General features: G+C 44.0%; 1 protein-coding gene across 1 annotated transcript in view; it reads left to right on the forward strand.

The window, feature by feature from the left end:
* THSD7B (thrombospondin type 1 domain containing 7B) overlaps window positions 1–18,753 on the forward strand; it is a 623,878-nt gene that overhangs the window by 560,962 nt on the left and 44,163 nt on the right. The window contains exons 16-17 of the mRNA XM_075933305.2: window positions 4,041–4,174; window positions 6,941–7,094. Of these exons, the coding sequence (XP_075789420.2) occupies window positions 4,041–4,174; window positions 6,941–7,094 (288 nt within the window). The remainder of the gene's footprint in view (window positions 1–4,040; window positions 4,175–6,940; window positions 7,095–18,753) is intronic.

The raw sequence follows: 18,753 nt of genomic DNA on the forward strand, positions 1-18,753 counted from the left end.
CTCCTAACTCATTGTTGTGACAGGTGCACAACATACAAGGGAGATGGAACACGTTTAGAAGGGAATCCTTTCCCCTGATGATATGGCTGTGTACTTTTGCCTGATTCTTGACGGATTGGGCTAACCATGGCCTTTAGCCTAATGTCTAAAGTTCTAAACACTAGAAGTGCAGATTTGGGTGTGCCAACATCAGCCTTTGATGCTGATGAAGGCTAGGCAGCAGGTGGAGGAACACTTAGAAACAGAGATATCAGAGAGAGAAACAAGGCTGTGGCTGCATCCTACCTCTGAGGGATAGTCAGTTAGGCAAAGAAGCCATTGTGGAGACTAGTAAGAGGACTGATGACCCAAGGTTGCAGCAAAAAGCGCTCTTGAGGATAGCGTTAACAGTGAGCTAAATCTCTGGAGTGTTGTGTGAAGAAGTTTGGATGCTAGCTAAGGTCTGCAGGGGAAATGGGACGTGCTTTGGTTTGTTCACAGCAGAAATCCTTACAGAGCTAAAAGGTGATGACCCCATTGGTGGCATCCCAGCAGACATTAAGTGGATGCCAAATGACACAAGTAATGATACACACCCACTTTTCTCTAATACTGAACAAGAAACTTTATTAGAATAGGAAAACCATTCTTTCTCTTTGCCCACTCCCTAAGTACAACTTCCGGGACTTATTCCAAACCCCCACTCTGGTAGCAGTGCATAAGGGCCTTGTGGGATCTGCAAGGCTCCAGGGAAGAATTCTCCTCAAGAGAAAACTAAGGCCTACTTAAGTGGCCATATGTTCCTTTTCTCCATAAGCCCTTGTATTACACTGTGGGGATACTGAGCTGCTGCACTGCCTGTATACTGACTTGGGAAGGCTGCCATTAACATGAGTCATGGGCTGAATATCAGCCCAAAATTCAGAGGGCACAAAGGGAACATCAAGACTCCATTGTTCCTCTTCTCACTTGCCCCACTACTGGCTGTTCTTTTTCCAGGGGTACAGAACACAATTTAGAATCTAGAATCCAGATCCATTCTCCTTTCTAGACATGTAAAGAAATATTGATGTATACTTGTAGGCTGCATTTCCTGGCTGGTGGCTCCATCCAGGGGCTGGTTTTGGGGGGGCTAACCTCAGCCTCCAACTGCCCCCTCTTGGTGTGCAATTGGTCTAGGGCAGTGGGGTTCTGAGGGCCAACCCTGGCCTGCCCCTTCCCCTTCACCCCGCAGTTGCTCAAAGGAGGGGTCTGCAGCTGGTTCAGGGCTAGCAGTTCCTGGTCCTGATCTCTTCTGCTATGTCTATGCTACGAGTTTTCTCAGCAAAAATGTGCTAATGAGGGACTCATCTGCATGAGTCGTGATCTCATTTGAATATTTTCTGACGATCCATTTTTGCACTGGGGTTTTTGCACAAAAACAAGCAGTGTGGGCATTTTCTTTTTGCACAAACTCCCCTTTTTCCACAAGATCGGTAAACCTCCTTTTATTTGGGCATAAGGATCTTGCAGAAAAAGGGTTTTTTGTGCAAAAAGAAAACATCTACACTGCTTGCTTCTGTGCCAAAACCCCAGGGCAAAAATGGATTGGCAGAAAATATGTAAATGAGATTGCGACTCATGCAAATGAGTCCCTCATTAGCATATTTTTGCTGAGAAAACTCGTAGTGTAGACGTAGCTTCCTTGTGGGAGGTGGTAGCTCACCTTGGGTTCCTGGTGTTTCTTGGTGGAGGGGGACAGCTGTAGTTCCTGGGCACCAGCTTCTTTGGGAGGGGGCATGGACACTCTCCTGCTGGTGCTGTTGACTCCCAGTGTTCATTCTGCAGTACAGCTGTCCCTGGAGCTTGCTGCCCCCAGTAGTCATTCTGCATGTGGCTCTCCCTCCAATCAGCCCCCTCCCCTTCCATGTTATGGAAAACAATCCCATTCCAAGCACTTTTCTTGCATGATCAAACGTTGTCCTTACCATTTAGGAGGAGCATTTGAACAAACAGACTCACAGATGGATGGATTCGCACACAGACTTACAAACTCTCTAAAATATATCCATAGTCTCAGATTTATGTATCAATGCCCGTGGCTCATAGTGAAGACATGATGAGCCCTAAGTCACTGGTTGCTGCGCAATGTGAGCTGCTATTGAACTTGGTGCAAGCCTCAGTCACTCTGGTGGGGAAGCTGGAAACATACAATTTTCTCCCCCCATCCCCAGAAACACTGTGATGAGGGTACCAGGTAATGCCACTTGTCATTATTTATGGGGGATGGTGGCTCTGTATTGGTATGTAAGTTATTACATAGAAGTGTATTTTTCAGCCCTGGATATTAGCATGACTGAATTTGGCCCATTGTTCTGTGCACACAGACCTTGAAATATGACTCTGCTGTAAAAATTTGCAGGAAGAATACACCCCACACAGGAACAAACTTTTATTGTCCCTGAAATAGGGCTTTTGTTACATTCTGTCATCGTTGATCCACAGGCTCAATAATCTGAGATTTGTTGCTTTTCCTTCTATTTTTATTTATTTCCATTATTTTTTTAAATAGATATGCTTCTTATCTCTCCCCTCTTATCATTGCCTTCTAAGCTGACTTCTTTGTTGCAGTTATCACCTCGTTGTTCTAACAGCAATTGGCTTCTGACCCCCCATTCTCCTTTACTTCAGCTTTCACAGAATGAAATATGATTCTTTTACTCCTTAATGCCTTTCTTTCACCAATTCTTGCTTCCATTCCTCAGTCTTCTTTCATTTTGTCCTCACATTTTTTTTACTTTTCAGTTTATCTCCCCATTTTCCCCCTTTCAGCTAAACCTGTACATTGTATACACAGAGCTGGAGACGGGCCTACTGTTAAAATTAGTTTCTGACATTGTTAAAGAGCACCTTAGGAACAAGAAATAATTCTTCTTTTCATTTGATTTGCAATCAACATGCAGACACTGCAGCAATATTGTTTTCTATTACACAGTACTTTATCTCTAGTCTCCCACCCCCCAAAAAAGATATTCCTTATTGTTAAGTCCAGAACATGCATGGACATCATCTGTCATTTTTAATGAAACTGTGAACTATAACAATAGTGTGGTAAAAGTTTCTCCTTTTGTAAGAGAAGGTAGGAGTTATAGTCATTATAATTGTCAGAAAAGAGCTGTTCTCCAGCAGCAAAGGCAAAGATTTTGGTGGGCTGGAGAGCAATATCTTACATGCAGTCATTTTTTTCCAATATGGTGAATTATGTTTCATAATGAGCAATGGAGAGCATTATGTCTTAAATTCAACTTTAATTATGCAGGCAGGCTGGATTTATTAGCCAAGTTCAGCAAAATACATATAAAATAAATGTACAGGGAGCTGCCCATTAAGGTATTTCATGAAAACTGTGTTAATACATTTATTAATCTAAAAATAAAGTACTCTTTTACATAGTGTTTCTCAGTACAGTATTACTGGTTGCTTGAATGGCTGTGTTAAACATTTTTCATGCTTTCAGATGTATTCTTTACGTGAAGAAAACAGAGTTCACATGAATACACAATAGTGTTTGCCTAAGAGATGTATGGAAGTTAAGTGGTTGTTGGGGAAAAACTTATTTACAAGTTTTATGTTTAAAGAATGCTTAGAATGCATAAAATGCCATTTCTATTCAGTGAACTATTTATAAGGACACACTAAATGCTTCCTATATTTCAGTTAGTCTTAAAGGACTTCTAATGATATGATACACTATATAATTGTGGGAAGGGACACCTGACAGATGTTTTGTGAGGAGTCTGAGCAAATGATATTATAATGGAACTCTTGTTCAGGCTTTAGAAAATAGCTCTTTATTCTTTTTTCTACAGATGCTACAGCCCTATAATTCATTACATATTTTGCACATCATTCAGCAAGTCAATAATGAATCAATGAATTTAAACGATTCTCTACTTTTTAGCATAACAAACATAATCCAGGGTATTTTTCAGTAGTGTCCTTTTTATTGTTGTTTTCCTAAGGCATTTCTATGGCGATACTCAGTGGTTCAAATGAATAATTTTGATTCTTTTTCCTGGCAGGTGTATGAGGCAGTCCCATGTTACACTGAATGCAATCAGTATTCCTGGGTAGTTGAACCATGGTCTCCATGCAAAATCAACAGCGAACAAAATTCCCTGCACTGTGGAGAAGGAATACAAACTAGAAAAATCAGGTGCGTGAAAGGAAAGGCATAATTATTTTAAATATAAAGAAGCTAAAACTTTTTTCCTCCATAAGGCAAAAATAACTGGACTTACAAAAGTGAACATCGAACATCTCTCAGATAGAAAAGAAATGAGCATTGACAAAAATCACTCTGGGATGCAATTTTATTCATTGTCCTAGAGTAATATCAGAAGGGAATACTAGATCTAGTCTGATCACCTGCACAACATGGGTCACCAATGCCACCTAGAAGCTGCTCACTAACCCAATTGAAAGGAGACCAAAGTATTACAACCCACAGGAGACTGGGCTTTTATGAGCCATGGACAGAATAAGAAGGACCAAGGTTCATCAGTACCTGAGTCCTTTGCAATGGCTGAAAAATGATGAGGTGAGAGATACCCAGGTAATCCTGGCAAGTGTCACGAATCCACATGCTGCAGAGGAAATCAAAATTCATCAAAGTCACTGCCAAATTGTTTTGGGGAAAAATCCTTTCTGTTCCCACATATTAGTTAGATCATGAGCATGTGAACAAGAATCAGCCAGTCAAGCACCCAACCAATGTTATGATCATGACTGCTTTGGAGTCATACAATGCCTAAATTGAAATGCTTCCTTAGTGGAACTGGCTAAACAACAAAACAAAAAGGAAAAAATAGATTCACTAATTTTTTTTTAGATAAAACCATCACATTAAATTCACTGTGATTTATGGAGTAATATTAACTTGCAAGTATTTACATAACCACTAGTTTTTCAGGAAAATACTTCCTTATCTCCCATTTTCTATGAAGACTAGCATTAGCCGTCCTGTGATGGTAGACAAAAACTCAGGTTGGCCTACCATGGGGGACAAAAACAGACCTGGACTCCATCTTGCCTCTGAAGGACCTGCTGCTGCCTTCACTGTGTCCCTGGTGCTCCACCCCCACATCACGCTATCCGCGCCTGCCATGCACTCGTGCCTGCCAGAGAGCACTATGGGGCCGCTGGTGTCCATCATCCAGGTGCTGGCAGGCTGGATCCTGGCCTGCCTACCCAGACCTGCCAGCTGGCCAGACTCCTTGCGCTCCTGGTGAGGAGTGGCCTCCATTCTATACTCGGCCTTTGGGCTGCTAACTCATTCCCTCTTTGGAGCAGTGTCTGGGAGCGACTGTTACAATAAATAAACCCTGTTACAAACACTGGGGTTGGGGTTCAGAGCCCTGCCCCAGTGGGATCAGCCTGCGGGGGGGATGCTCTTCTGTCCCTCATGGCTTGTGCAAACTTGAGCCAGCTGCAGAGGAAAGTGTGGCTGGGGGACAGGGAACTGCCCTGGGGCGGGGGGAGAGGAGGTTTCTGGGAGGTAACAGGAACTAGGGAGAGGGATGCTAGGAGGAGCTTGCCTGGCTGGGAGGGCAGGGAACCAGGTGTTGTCCTGCAGGTGAGGCATACCATGCTTCCACTCTGCCAATGGGATTGTGAGCCCACCCTGTACCAGCATTCTCTCTCTCGCGCGCATCAGCATCCTCCCACCCTCCTCCAGTAGGGCAGGCCCAGGGATGCTCTGCACATGCCTGAGCTGGGGTAGCTCCCTTTGCTCACACAGACCCAGCTGCTCACCACTGCCAGATCCAGTCCTGGTAACCCACCTCCCTACCCTCAGATGGTGTCAGCTCTATCCTTGGGGAAGCTGGAGGCAGCTACCCAGATGACACCTTATCCATTAGGCTACCAAAAGATCCAGATTTCTCAAGTCTTCCAGTGTATTCTCAAATGTTCTTTGCGACAGACAGCATGACAGACACCTCTCCTTTTATAATAGTATAGATTATTAGTGATTATTCCTCTAAAAAATTTTTCTGGAACTGTGTTTATTTTTGGTAGTCTCTTCTTTAAAACACTGTCTTACAGTAAGTGAGCAGAAACAATATCAGGTGACATAGGTGACCAAATATGTATTCATATTCACATTATAACCACACAAGAAGAAATCAAAATGTAAAAGCTTGCATATCATAGAACACTAGAACTGGAAGGGACCTCGAGAGTTCATCGAGTCCAGTCCTCTGCCCTCATGGCAGGACCCAGTACTGTCTAGACCAGTGGTCCCCAACCTTTTTGGGTGGTGGGCGCCGTGCGGGGCTGCCGGGCCGCCTGGGGGTGGGGCTGTGCATGCACCGCGTACCCAAGGGGGGGCCGCACATGCGCCATGGTCCCAGGGGTGGCGCTAGGCGGGCGCACATAAATGCCCTGGCGGGCACCATGGCGCCTGCAGGCACCGCATTGGGGACCACTGGTCTAGACCATCCCCGATAGATGTCTAACTAACCTGCTCTTAAATATCTCCAGAGATGGAGATTCCACAACCTCCCTAGGCAACTTATTCCAGTGTTGAACCATCCTCATGGTTAGGAAGTTTTTCCTAATGTCCAGCCTAAACCTCCCTTGCTGCATTTTAAGCCCATGGCTTCTTGTCCTATCCTCAGAAGCCAAGGACAATTTTTCTCTCTCCTCCTAGTTTAAATGTATTCAATTATTGAATATTTACAAATAATAGATGCATACAGGAAGTATGCATTGAGTTAGCACAGGTTTGAAAACAATTCTCTAAATTCACCATTAATATTATTTGTAACAAATAGTTTGATCAGCTTTAGTGTACTGACGTATGATGTTTATATAATGGCTCATTTGGAATCATACAGATCTGTTAATAAGCATCTTTGTTCTTCTATTCAATAAGATATTATCTACTAGATGTAATAGATTACTAATTTTCTCCCTGTAGATGTGTAAATACTTCTGAAGGTGGTGAAGATGAGTCTGTACCCATTACACTGTGTGATCAGTCTGAAATCCCCAAGGAAACCCAAACATGTAATCTTTACTGTCCTAATGAGTGTGTGATGTCTGACTGGGGACAATGGAGCCAGTGTCCACAGGTAAATGGGTTTTACAGTATCTCTTAAGGGAATGTTTTCATGCTTGCTTTTCAGTTTCCTCTTATTGAGTCACTTTATGCTCTCTTTATATACTACTGGGCTACGTCTAGACTGGCCACAAATTCCGGAAAAGGGATGCAAATCAGGTAAGTCAGCATAGGGAAATCCGCGGGGGATTTAAATATCCCCCGCAGATTTAAATAAACATGTCCACCGCTTTTTTTCCGGCTTGGGGAAAAGCCGGAAAAAAAGCGTCTAGACTGGCGCGATCCTCCGGAATAAAGCCCTTTTCCGGAGGATCTCTTATTCAAGTAGGACGTATATTCTGAGGACTTCACTCAGACTGAAATCTGTGTATAGAGGACTCTGAATACTTGAAGTAAATTGTGAAATGAAGGTAAACATTTTCATCAAGAGTTTTGCGAGCCACCAGGACATTAAAGTCCTGTGCTGTTTTGAGTAACACAGATAATTAAACAGCTCTCTTTCTTAACAGCAAAGAGGATATTAGTCTCCTTGTGTAAAAATTTTCAGAATTGTTCACTATTGAACTAACGCAGCTGCCGCACAAGTCCGTGAGAACCTGAGGGAGAACAGAGCTAGGCCAACTGGGCGCATTTGCATATCCGACCATTACATGTCATTTAGCAAAATGACAGGCATTTTAGGTGATGCAGGATCAACTTATGAGATGCTAAATGTCCTCATCTTCCAAAGTTTCACACTGAGAGAGAGCTGAAATGAGAGTTCAGAATTTGTCACTTGCCCCAGAGTCAAATGAAATTGTCCCAGTGGGAGTTCAAAACCCTTTGTGCCATGCAGAAAGTACTCCAGGCCTCACCAGTCAAGACAGAGCTATAAGACCACTTTGGAGACTTTGAGGAGATCAAGCTCCTGAGTAGAAATGGAATATCTTGGTCTGTCTCCCGGATGAACCCTATGCTTCAGCGAAGGCACATTCTATAGGAAGATAAGGATTGTGATGATTTGAGTAGAGAACTGGGAATCTGGATGCCTCAACTCTCATTTCTGTGCATTGATGTACTTTGATCTTGGGAAAATCAGTTAACCTCTTTGTATTTCAATTTAATCATTTCTAAAATGGGTATAATAATAAATACCTTCGCAAGTTGCTTGGAGTTTAATTAAATGGTGATTGTAAAATGCACTGGTCTCCTTTGAAGAAAGTGGCTATATGGGATGCAAATTATTAACAGCACTAGCTGACATACAAATTTAGGATCTAACATTTTTTTATAGCAGCACCATTTTGTATAGCAGCAGTCCAAAATGTTTGGACAATAATGAGTGAACAGGTCTCTATCAAGAGTGAATAGCAAATCACTATGCTTTTTACACATTTCTGGAATACAGGCAGTCCCCGGGTTACGTACAAGATAGGGACTGTAGGTTTGTTCTTAAGTTGAATCTGTATGTAAGTCGGAACTGGCATCCAGATTCAGCCGCTGTTGAAACTGATCAGTTTCAACAGCGGCTGAATCTGGATGCCAGTTCTGACTTACATACAGATTCAACTTAAGAACCCCAGGCGTCCCCAAGTCAGCTGCTGCTGAAACTGATCAGCGGCTGATTCCAGGAAGCCGGGGGCAGAGCAACTGCGCCGCCCCCCTCCCCCCCTTCAGCAGACCAGGGAGACGCGGAGCAACCCTACAAACACTCAAACATTCCTTGCAAGTAGGAATAAGAGATCCTCCGGAAAAGGGCTTTATTCCAGAGGATCGCGCCAGTCTGGATGCTCTTTTCCAGCTTTTCCCCAAGCCAGAAAAAAAGCGGCGGCCATGTTTATTTAAATCCCGCGGGGGATATTTAAATCCCCCGCGGATTTCCCTATTCCAAAGTTCGAAATTAGCATGCCTCTTCTGAAGAAGGGGCCAGTCTAGATGTAGCCACTATGTATTATTGTACATATTTGTTACCTCCTCTTGTACTTTCCCCCTGATATTCCAGATGAAATATTCCTCCTCAACACCTGTCATTGTTCTTTTATTCCTGATGTTTTTTATCAAACCATTTCATCATGTACTAGACTGGGGTGTCCTTGTACAGTCCTGCTGAAATGTGTTTATATGTTCTGTAATGGAACTCCCTCCCCCCCCCCCCCATGGTTTATGAACTGCATTCATGGACATAACTCAAAGGTGGCTTGAGCGAATTATTTCATGTAACCCATCGATCTTCATGTCATGATGTGCTGGTTCTGTTTAACTTACTCTGTTGTATGTATCATTTGTATGTGTAAAATTAGACACAGGGAGTGGGGAATAATTTGTGAAACCCCAGACCCCTCTCTCCCCTCGAGGGTCCCTGGCTCCTTCCTTCAGGTGCAGCCCAGCCAAAAAGACCTAGGCATCTGCTTTCCTATTCCTTTTGTTAAGGAGTTGAGGTCACTCCCTACCAACCACTGCTCAGACTTCAGGACAAAAGATTAACAATGGCTCATCTAGAAGTTGCAGGTAACACCCTCCATGTCTCCCATTCACACACTGGAAACTCAGAAATTATTCCCCACTCCCTGTGTCTAATTTTACACATACAAATGATACATACAACAGAGTTAGATAAACAGAACCAGTAGATCGTGACATAAAGATCGATGGGTTACATGAAATAATTTGCTCAAACCAGCTTTGAGTCATGTATATTCATGTCTATGAGTCCATTTCATAAACCATGGGTGCGGGGGGTGCGGGGGCCCCCACGGGGCGGTCCATCACATGTTCTATGAGTTTTGCCAGTGCTAGGGAAGCAGATACCAAGTCCGTGTCCTGGACCCTGACTTACAAGCAAACATCTGCTTTTGGCAGGGCCTCATGGTAAAACTCTGGTTCAGGTCTCAGGCCTTACATCAGGCCCATGCTTCAGGTACTTTCCTTCTACTACAACACATTTAAATTAGAGGACTGCACATTTATTATGTTTTATTTTTGTTTTTTCTGCGGCTGCATCTTGCATTCTTTTTTTTCCTCCCCAGTTGAACTGCAGCTTCTTGTACGTTGATTATAGTGCCTCTTAGGATTTTCCACATTCTGCTCAGTGATGGATTTTAAGACTTCCTTCCATTGTACGCTACCATTTTAAATGACCCAAAATATGCCTTTCTGAAATCTAATACCTGAATGTTTCTTTCTGTGATTCCATTCCTTTCTTTGCTGACTTGGTAAGCTGAAGGTTACTTATTCTAAGCTTCCCTATTTTCCCAACATTCTGTAGCAATAAAGAGTAAATCCAACATGGTTCTTTCAATGGTTGGAGACTTGGCTCAAAATTTTCTTCTTTGTAACTAAGTAACATCCATGTAGCTTCAACACAGAGGCTTTAATTCAGTTCAAATTATAAACAGTCTGAAGCTTCCATGTTTTGAAAAATCATTAGGAAATTAGATTGACTTACATTTGGCTTTAGAGATTTCATATTAGTTCCAGTTATAATAATGTGTTCAGACATCATTTGATTGCTCAAAGAACCAGCTAAACAATCCAGAAACTGAAACTCTGCCATCTCTGTTAAATATTCAGTGATCAAATAATAAGCAGTACCTGACTGTGTATTCATCTGACTTGGAAATGTAATTAATTGACTTCAATGGAATTTATCAAAGCATTCTTAAAATGAGTTAATATGCAAGTTGTGCTGCAATTCCATGGAATAATTATCTCAACTTTGTTTTGTTAGCTTTCTGCTATCGAATTGATAACAGTCAAAGCTCCCATATCAGATCTGAGTGGCCTCCTTGTTTCTCAGCTGTTGGCATTTGCAGTAAAGAGTCTGGAATTAGTGAATTATACAAGGTTACATATCTATTTAGTGAGAGCAGATGTTTAGGCTGGGGGGGAATGAGGGAGGGTTACTTGCCATATGGATCAATAGCAATGTATGACACTATATATGTAACAAGTAAGGGTATGTCTACACTACAAAGTTAATTCGAACTAACAGAGGTTAGTTCGAATTAACTTTAATAGGCACTACACATGCAAACCGCTAGTTCGAACTTAATTCGAACTAGCGGAGCACTTAATTCGAACTAGGTAAACCTCATTCTACGAGGACTAACGCCTAGTTCAAATTAAGTAGTTCGAATTAAGGGCTGTGTAGCCACTTAATTCGAACTAGTGGGAGGCTAGACCTCCCCAGCTTTCCCTGGTGGCCACTCTGGGCACAACCAGGGAAACTCTTCTGCTCTCCTCCCAGCCCTGGAGCCCTTAAAGGGGCACAGTCTGGCTACGCTGCCCGTGCTGGGTGCAAGCCTGCCAGCACCCAGTCAGCAGACCCTGCACCTGGCACGGCATGAGCCAGCCACCCGCTGCTACCCAGCCCTCCGCCTCTTCCCGGAATCAGTCTGGCGGCTCCCAGGAGCCTGCCTGGGGCCGCAAGAGGCGGGCGCCCACCTTGTCTAGTGCGGAGATTGTGGACCTCATCCAGGTTTGGAGGGAGGCCTCCAACGTCCACGACCTCCACACTAGGCATAGGAAAGTGGCTGTCTAGGGCAGGATAGCTGCCAGCCTAGCTACCAAAGGCCATATGCGAACCCAGGAGCAGGTTTGCATGAAAATCAAGGTGGTCCAGTGAGACCCCCAACCCTGAGCCCTGAGCTTAGAACATAAGAATGCCATACTGGGTCAGACCAAAGGTCCATCTAGCCCAGTAGCCTGTCTGCCGACAGCGGCCAACACCAGCTACCCTGGAGGGGATGGACCAAAAACAATGACCAAGCCATTTGTCTCGTGACATCCATCTCCAGCCTTCCACAAACAGAGGCCAGGGACACCACTCCTACCCCCTGGCTAATAGCACTCCATGGACCCAACATCCATGACTTTATCTAACTTCTCTTTAAACTCTGTTATAGTTCTAGCCTTCACAGCTTCCTGTGGCAAGGAGTTCCACAGGTTGACTATTTGCTTTGTGAAGAAGAACTTTCTGTTATTAGTTTGAAGCCTGCTACCCATTCATTTCATTTGGTGTCCTCTAGTCCTTCTATTATGGGAACTAATGAAGAACTTTTCTTTATGCACCCTCTCCACACTAGTCATGATTTTATATCCTCTATCATATCCCCCCTCAGTGTCCTCTTTTCCAAACTGAAAAGTACCAGTTACTTTAGCCTCTCCTCATATGGGACCTGTTCCAAACCCCTGATCATTTTAGTTGCCCTTTTCGGAACCCTTTCCATGGCCGAAATATCTTTTCTGGGGAGAGGAGACCACATCTGTACACAGTACTGAAGATGTGAGCGTACAATAGTTTTATACTTCCCCTCCTCCTTCTTCCCCTGGCTTCCCCCTGCCAGCTCCCTCCTCCCAGGTTTCCCCCTCCCCTCTCCCACCCTCTCTCTTCCCCTCTCCAACCTCCTTTTCCCAGTCTCCCCAGAGGTTAATCCCCTCCACCATCCCCAGTTTTGTTAAATAAAGAGAGTTTCTATTTTTGAACACGTGTCCTTTATTTTTTACATCAGGAAGGGGGGTTAGGGAGGGGTAAGTGGAAGGAGGTGAGGGAGGAATGGGGCACAAGCCCCCGATGGGGAGGACTGGGGTGGCTCTGCAGGCTCCTTGGGGTGGAAGCTCTCCTGTAGGGTCTTCTGGATCCTGACAGCCCCCCGATTGACCCTCCTGGATGGCAGCCTGCGGCAAGTGCAGCCGGGCTGATGACCGAGTGCTGTGATGTGCCGAGTGTGGGCACTCAGGGCACTCCAAGACAGGACTGCTTTGCTGTACCTCATCGAGTTAGACAAGCAAGCAGGGAACCCTGAGAACTGTCTGTCCAGGCTGGGGGTCGGGTCCCTTTAAGAACAGCCCTCGGCTAGCCTGAGACAGCAGCTCCACACTCTAAGTCCTAACCTGATGCCCTGCTGGCACTGCTTCCGGCCAGCCTTAACTTCAGTTCAGGGTCCACTCAGTGTGGACATGCTATTTCGAATTAGCAAAACGCTCATTCAAATTAGTTTTTAGGTCTAGATGCACTAGTTCAAATTAGCTTAGTTCAAATTAACTAATTCGGATTAAATTAATTGGAAATAGTGCTGTAATGTAGACGTACCCTAAGGCTGTGTCCAGACTCGAGGGTTTTTTCGAAAAAAGTAGCCTTTTTTCGAAAAAACTTCACCTGCGTCTAGACTACAGCCGTGTTCTTTCAAAATTAAATCGAAAGAATGCAGCTTTTCTTTCGATAGCGGGAAACCTCATTTCACGAGGAAGAACGCCTTTTTTCAAAAGTGCTCTTTCGAAAAAAGGCGTTCTTGAATGCAAACAGGGCTTTTTCGAAGGAGAGCATCCAGAGTGCCTGGGTGCTCTCTTTCGAAAAAGCGGCTTGCTTTTTTGAAAGTACTGCTTGCAGTCTAGACGCTCTTTTTCGAAAGAGACTTGCAGTCTAGACGTAGCCTAAGGTATTAGTCCCTTTACTCTATAGTGCTTAAATACTGTATCAGTCAGTATATAAGCTAACTAATTTTAAAAGTGGGACCAAGCAATATGCTTGGTTTGAAGACTTGGCAGGAGCTTTAATTTTAGATGACAGGTGTGAATTGGTGGTGACTGGAAATGCTTTCCCTACAGAGGCGCTGAGAGACAACTGCACACATTACTACAGTTTTCATCACAACTGATTCCATTATCAGTAGTCCTTTCAGAGGCTTCAATACTCAGCACAGCAACTAGAGTAAAAAACTAAACAGACTTGGAAGTATATTTCCAAAACTAGGAATTGAGCTAGTCCAGGAGGGGAAATATTCTAGACAGGGGGCACTATGAGGAAAATTTACACTACTTCTGTTGGTGCTGTACCAATAGAGAAATGAGTGCAAACTTCTGCAGTTTAAGTAATAGAATTAGAAACACTGGATTTCTGATCTTAGGTCTGCCACTAAATATCTATGCTTGGAGCAAATCACTTAACCTGTCTGTGCCAAACTCTGACCTTGTTTACACACATGCCACCCTATTGCAATCAATGAAATATATAAATAATTTAGAAGTTTTGCTCTCACTGTTTTCCCACCTGTTAAAGGAGGAAAATAATCCCTAAAGTGATGCTATGGGTATTTAAATAATTAATGTTTGTATAAAGCACCACATAAAATTATTATTCCAAAATATATTTCCTAAGGCTGCTTCCCTTTTCGTTCCAGTATTCTATGATTCTATAACTGTGCAATGCAGTCCAAATTTCTTGCTTTATTTTAATTTTTGCCTAGAAATCAGTGAGGAAGAAATATCTATTTAAATCTGTATAGGATGAATGAACCTATCAGTATCTTCTAGATAATTACAGAATTCAGAAAGCTCCATATGAACAGCATAGGTGAATAAATTTACTTTATGAAGGACTGGTTCTGTTATTGTACAGGACATTTATAACTTCATGAAGATTATGATGAATGGTTCATAAAAAGTTAAAACTTGTCAAAACCACTTATTACATTGGCATGTGCTGTAGTTTAAGAGTTGCATGTCTTAGCTAAACATAATGTTGCTAGCCATGGATAGTGCAATCCATAAGCATTTCAATAAATTACATGCATTGGCTAATGTGTAATAGCCATGTAGTACAAAGGTAGTAAGAACCACATGGAAACCTAGGTATATGGGTAGAAAACTCATTTGTGAATCATGCCACAATTTACAACTGGCTTATAATGTCTAGGAACTGTTGGATATATGTTAGGAACACTGTAAAACTCATACATGGCAACCCAACATTCTATAGCCTTATAATTGTATTCCTTGTCTTTTACTGTCCTCTTTCACAGCAAACTTTTCTTGTGTTATACAAATGCAGCCTCTTTGTGTTAACAAAGGTGGATTCTCTGTGCTTGACTATAACCTGTGCTTCCTTTCGTGTTAGTGTATAGTGAGGCCAAGTAGTCAGAGCAGCCTACAGGAAATACAGTACAGCAAACTTCCGATAATACAGCACCTTTAGGACCCAGGGGGTGCCGGATTATCAAATATGCTGGACTATCGGAAGGGGGGCTATGAGGGGTCTGGGATGGGGTGGGGTGGGATGCGCCCCTGGGCACTGCAGGACCAACCCAACAGCACCCCAGCTGCTCTACCCCAGACTTCCCCAAGTCAGCCGCTGGTCAGTTTCAGCAGCATCTGAATCAGGGAAGCCGGGGGCAAAGCAGCTTCAATTGTCCGGCTGCCCGGAGCACTTCCGGGTTCCAGATGGTGCTGGACCATCAGGAGTGCCGGACCATTAGATGCTGGACAACTGGAGTTTTACTGTAGTTATATTTATCACAACTTGCTCTATTGTAATTAAGATGATGTCTTATGAAGTGACTGTGCTTTTGGAGCATATGCTCATACTGTATGGTTTTGAAATGGGTTGTTTCTCTTATATTTTTATATTTTGGTAGTTTGTATAGAGTAAACTCTGACTTCAGTTCCACACCATGCATGTCCTATGGAGATAGGAACTGGAAGGCACTCCTACCAGTAAAGTTAAATTGGTATAGAAAAGTTATGTAGCTACAGTAACTCCTTGCAGCTGAGTCTGACATTCTTCTGCAAGTGAAAGTGTTACTGACTTTAACCTCTGATGTTAATTTAGAGCCTGAGCCTATTACCATTAAAGTTATGACAAAAATTATGATGGGTTTTACTGAAAGCAGGATTGGACATCTGGGAATAAGTAGCATAGGCAGAGACCTTGTCAAGTTTTCAATTAAACCAGCTCTGCCTCCATTATTGTTGGCTAAATGTTTCAGCTACATGGGATATGTAACTACAGGGTTTTTAAAAGCATGTACTAGAGTTAGGCATTCAACTCTCATAAGTCCTTTACTAACCCATATCTTGTTTTCAGATGCTGAATCTGAAGTCTTTTGGTTGCATCCCTTTTCTTCCCTCCTCGCTTTTCAGCATTATAGCCAACAGTTGCCAATTATGTGGAGAGAAACCAATGTTTGTCACTACCAATATAATACAAATTACAGTGTAGATGCAAGTGACAATTCTATTCCTCTACAAGAAACATGAGCATGAACCAACTAGGACTAGCTTATCAAGAGATAATCACTTGACTAATTTAAAAAAAGGAACTTAATCTTTAATCAAAGAAAATAATTATTATTTTAAAACAGCAGAATAGTTATTATAGTAGAACTCTAGGAGAGAAAAAATGCTCTTTGAAAACACATTCAGGTATGACATCTATTTAATGGCTTACAATTGGTCAGAAGTGAAGAAACTTTATAAGTTACTGATGCATCTCATTAATTATTTTGTATGAAAAATATAGATTCATATATGTTAGCAATGAAAGAGTTGTTAGGTCTCATCCTTCCCCTTCTAAAACAGTTTTCCTCTTGGTATATTTCCTCTTGTTTTCTCCATTCTAGCTGCAGATGTTTCAGAGTATGAGGACTCTAATATTTCTCACAGAGCAGTATTTCATAGCAAAGCTCTCATTATATCATATCTTATTTCTTCCCCTCTTCCTACACTATCCAAATCTCTTCCCATGCCGTAGGCATCACTCACTTTAATCATAGTAACCAACTCCTGCCTGATCCTCCCCTCTTATCTCTAGTCAAACTGAAAAGCTACTGAACTCATCTTCTGGCTCAACCCTTTCAACCGTGTCACCTCCAATCAACACTGAATGATTTCCTTAATTTATTTTATGAGAACAAACTCAAACTCTTTGTCATGATCATGAGGATTAGCCAGCAGTCTGGGGACTAAGGGGTTAACCTTACCTAACCAGGTACATTCTGCCAATAGGAATGTAGGTATGAATTTCAAACTAGGACAAAGGAATGTTTGCTTTTCCCCTCCTTTGTCTCTCAGGGTATGGCTACACTAGCTCATCAATTTGAGCTAGGTAGGCAAATCAGGCAACCAAAGTTGCAAATGAAGCCCGGGATTTCTACACTGCACACACATTCTTGCGCAAGTAAATTTACAGTAAAGCAGTGGTCCCCAACCTTTTCAGGTTGTCGGGCACCAGGGGGCGTGGCCTTTCGCCCGCCGGGCGCCAGGGGGCGGGGACACTTGCCCGCCTGGGGGTGGCCCCCCCCAGCCGCATGCCCGGGGGCAGGGCCCCTCCCATAGCCACGGGGCCGGGCCCCTCCCCATAGCCACGCGCCCGGGGCCGGCGCCCCCCGGTAAGCGCTGCGCGCCCGGGGCTGGCGCCCCCCCCCGTAAGCGCCGCGCACCCGGGGGCGGGGCCGGGGCCGGAGCCGGCAAGGGCACGCGTGGCGCGGCGCACCCGGGGGCGGGGGTCAGGGTCGGCACCGGCAAGCGCGGCACACCCGGGGCCGGGACCGGCCATGCGCCCAGGGCTGGCACCTGCCGCACGCCCAAGGGCAGGGCCAGCCCAGATTGCTCCGCGGGCGCGTGTAAAGAGCCCGGCGGGCGCCATGGCGCCCGCGGGCACCGGATTGGGGACCATGGCAGTAAAGTCTCAGAACAGAGGGCTTCTTGCACAAGAGCTATTCCTCTCCCTACGAGGAATAAGTCCTCTTGCTCAAGAAGGCAGTGTGGATGGGCAACGGGGATTTCTTGCACAACAAAGCCCTATGGCTAAAATGGCCATCAGATCTTTCTTGCACAAGACAGCATCCACGCCGCCATCCTTGTGCAAAAGCACATCTCTTGTGCAAAAGCACATGGCAGTGTGGATGTGCTCTTACGCAAGACCCTTTGCACAAGAACTCGTGCGCAAAACATTTCTTGCGCAAGAAGCCTGTAGTGTAGACATAGCCTTGACGTTTAACTCATGTGCTCTCTGCACCCATGTGCGAAGTCTGAGAGACATCACTGTGACTCTACTAACAGGTACAGGACTCTGCACTAGCATATCCCAATGCAGAACATAGTGATCAAAACAGTGATTATGATATTAATAATATTACCTTCAGGATCCCTGTTCCTGTGCACCTCTCTCATCTGGCACCTTTTGGATTTGACCAGTCCCAAATCAAGAAATCTGTTGGGCCAGATCAATGTCAGCCCCTCTGCTGCCACTATCTATGGAGCCGGGGGGACGTCATTGACCAAGCAAGAGTCCTTGTGATCGGAGGAATTGGCAGGGTAGCTGTGGAGCCTTGTGGCTGGAGCCAGGAGTACAGCCCAGCAGAGCTCCACAGCCATCCTGCCTCTTCCCCCTGACCTCCTGTGCCCCCCGAACCATCCCTGCTCTACTCCCTCCCTACCTGATCTTGAGTACCACAAATGAGCTATTTGTAGTGTTCCAGAAGCTCGGGGTAGGAGAGGAATTGCTGAGGGAGGGGGCGTGAATGCATGAGTACTTCAGCCTGGGAGCACCCACAGGGATGCCAGAGCACAGATATTTCTGGATTAGGGAAGTCCAGACCATAGAGGTCCAACCTATATTTATAATCCTTAATTACTTGCACCCAGCCTAGCTGATTAACCAGATTGTAAATATTTTTTTCTTCAAACCTTTCCTTCAAAAGTTTCTAAGGGTATGTCTACACTACAAAGTTAATTCGAACTAACGGACGTTAGTTTGAATTAACTTTGATAGGCGCTACACAAGCGCTCCGCTAGTTCGAACTTAAAACTAGAAAGAGTTTTTAAATTTGAAAATAGAATTCAGTCTGATTTATTGAAGAATGGTATTTGAAACTCCTGTTTTTGTGAAAATAGAGGTTCTTTACCTTTTGCTATCA

This window comes from Pelodiscus sinensis, chromosome 7 (genome assembly GCF_052426305.1).
Source record: "Pelodiscus sinensis isolate ZL-2025 chromosome 7, ASM5242630v1, whole genome shotgun sequence".
Lineage (NCBI taxonomy): Eukaryota > Metazoa > Chordata > Testudines > Trionychidae > Pelodiscus > Pelodiscus sinensis.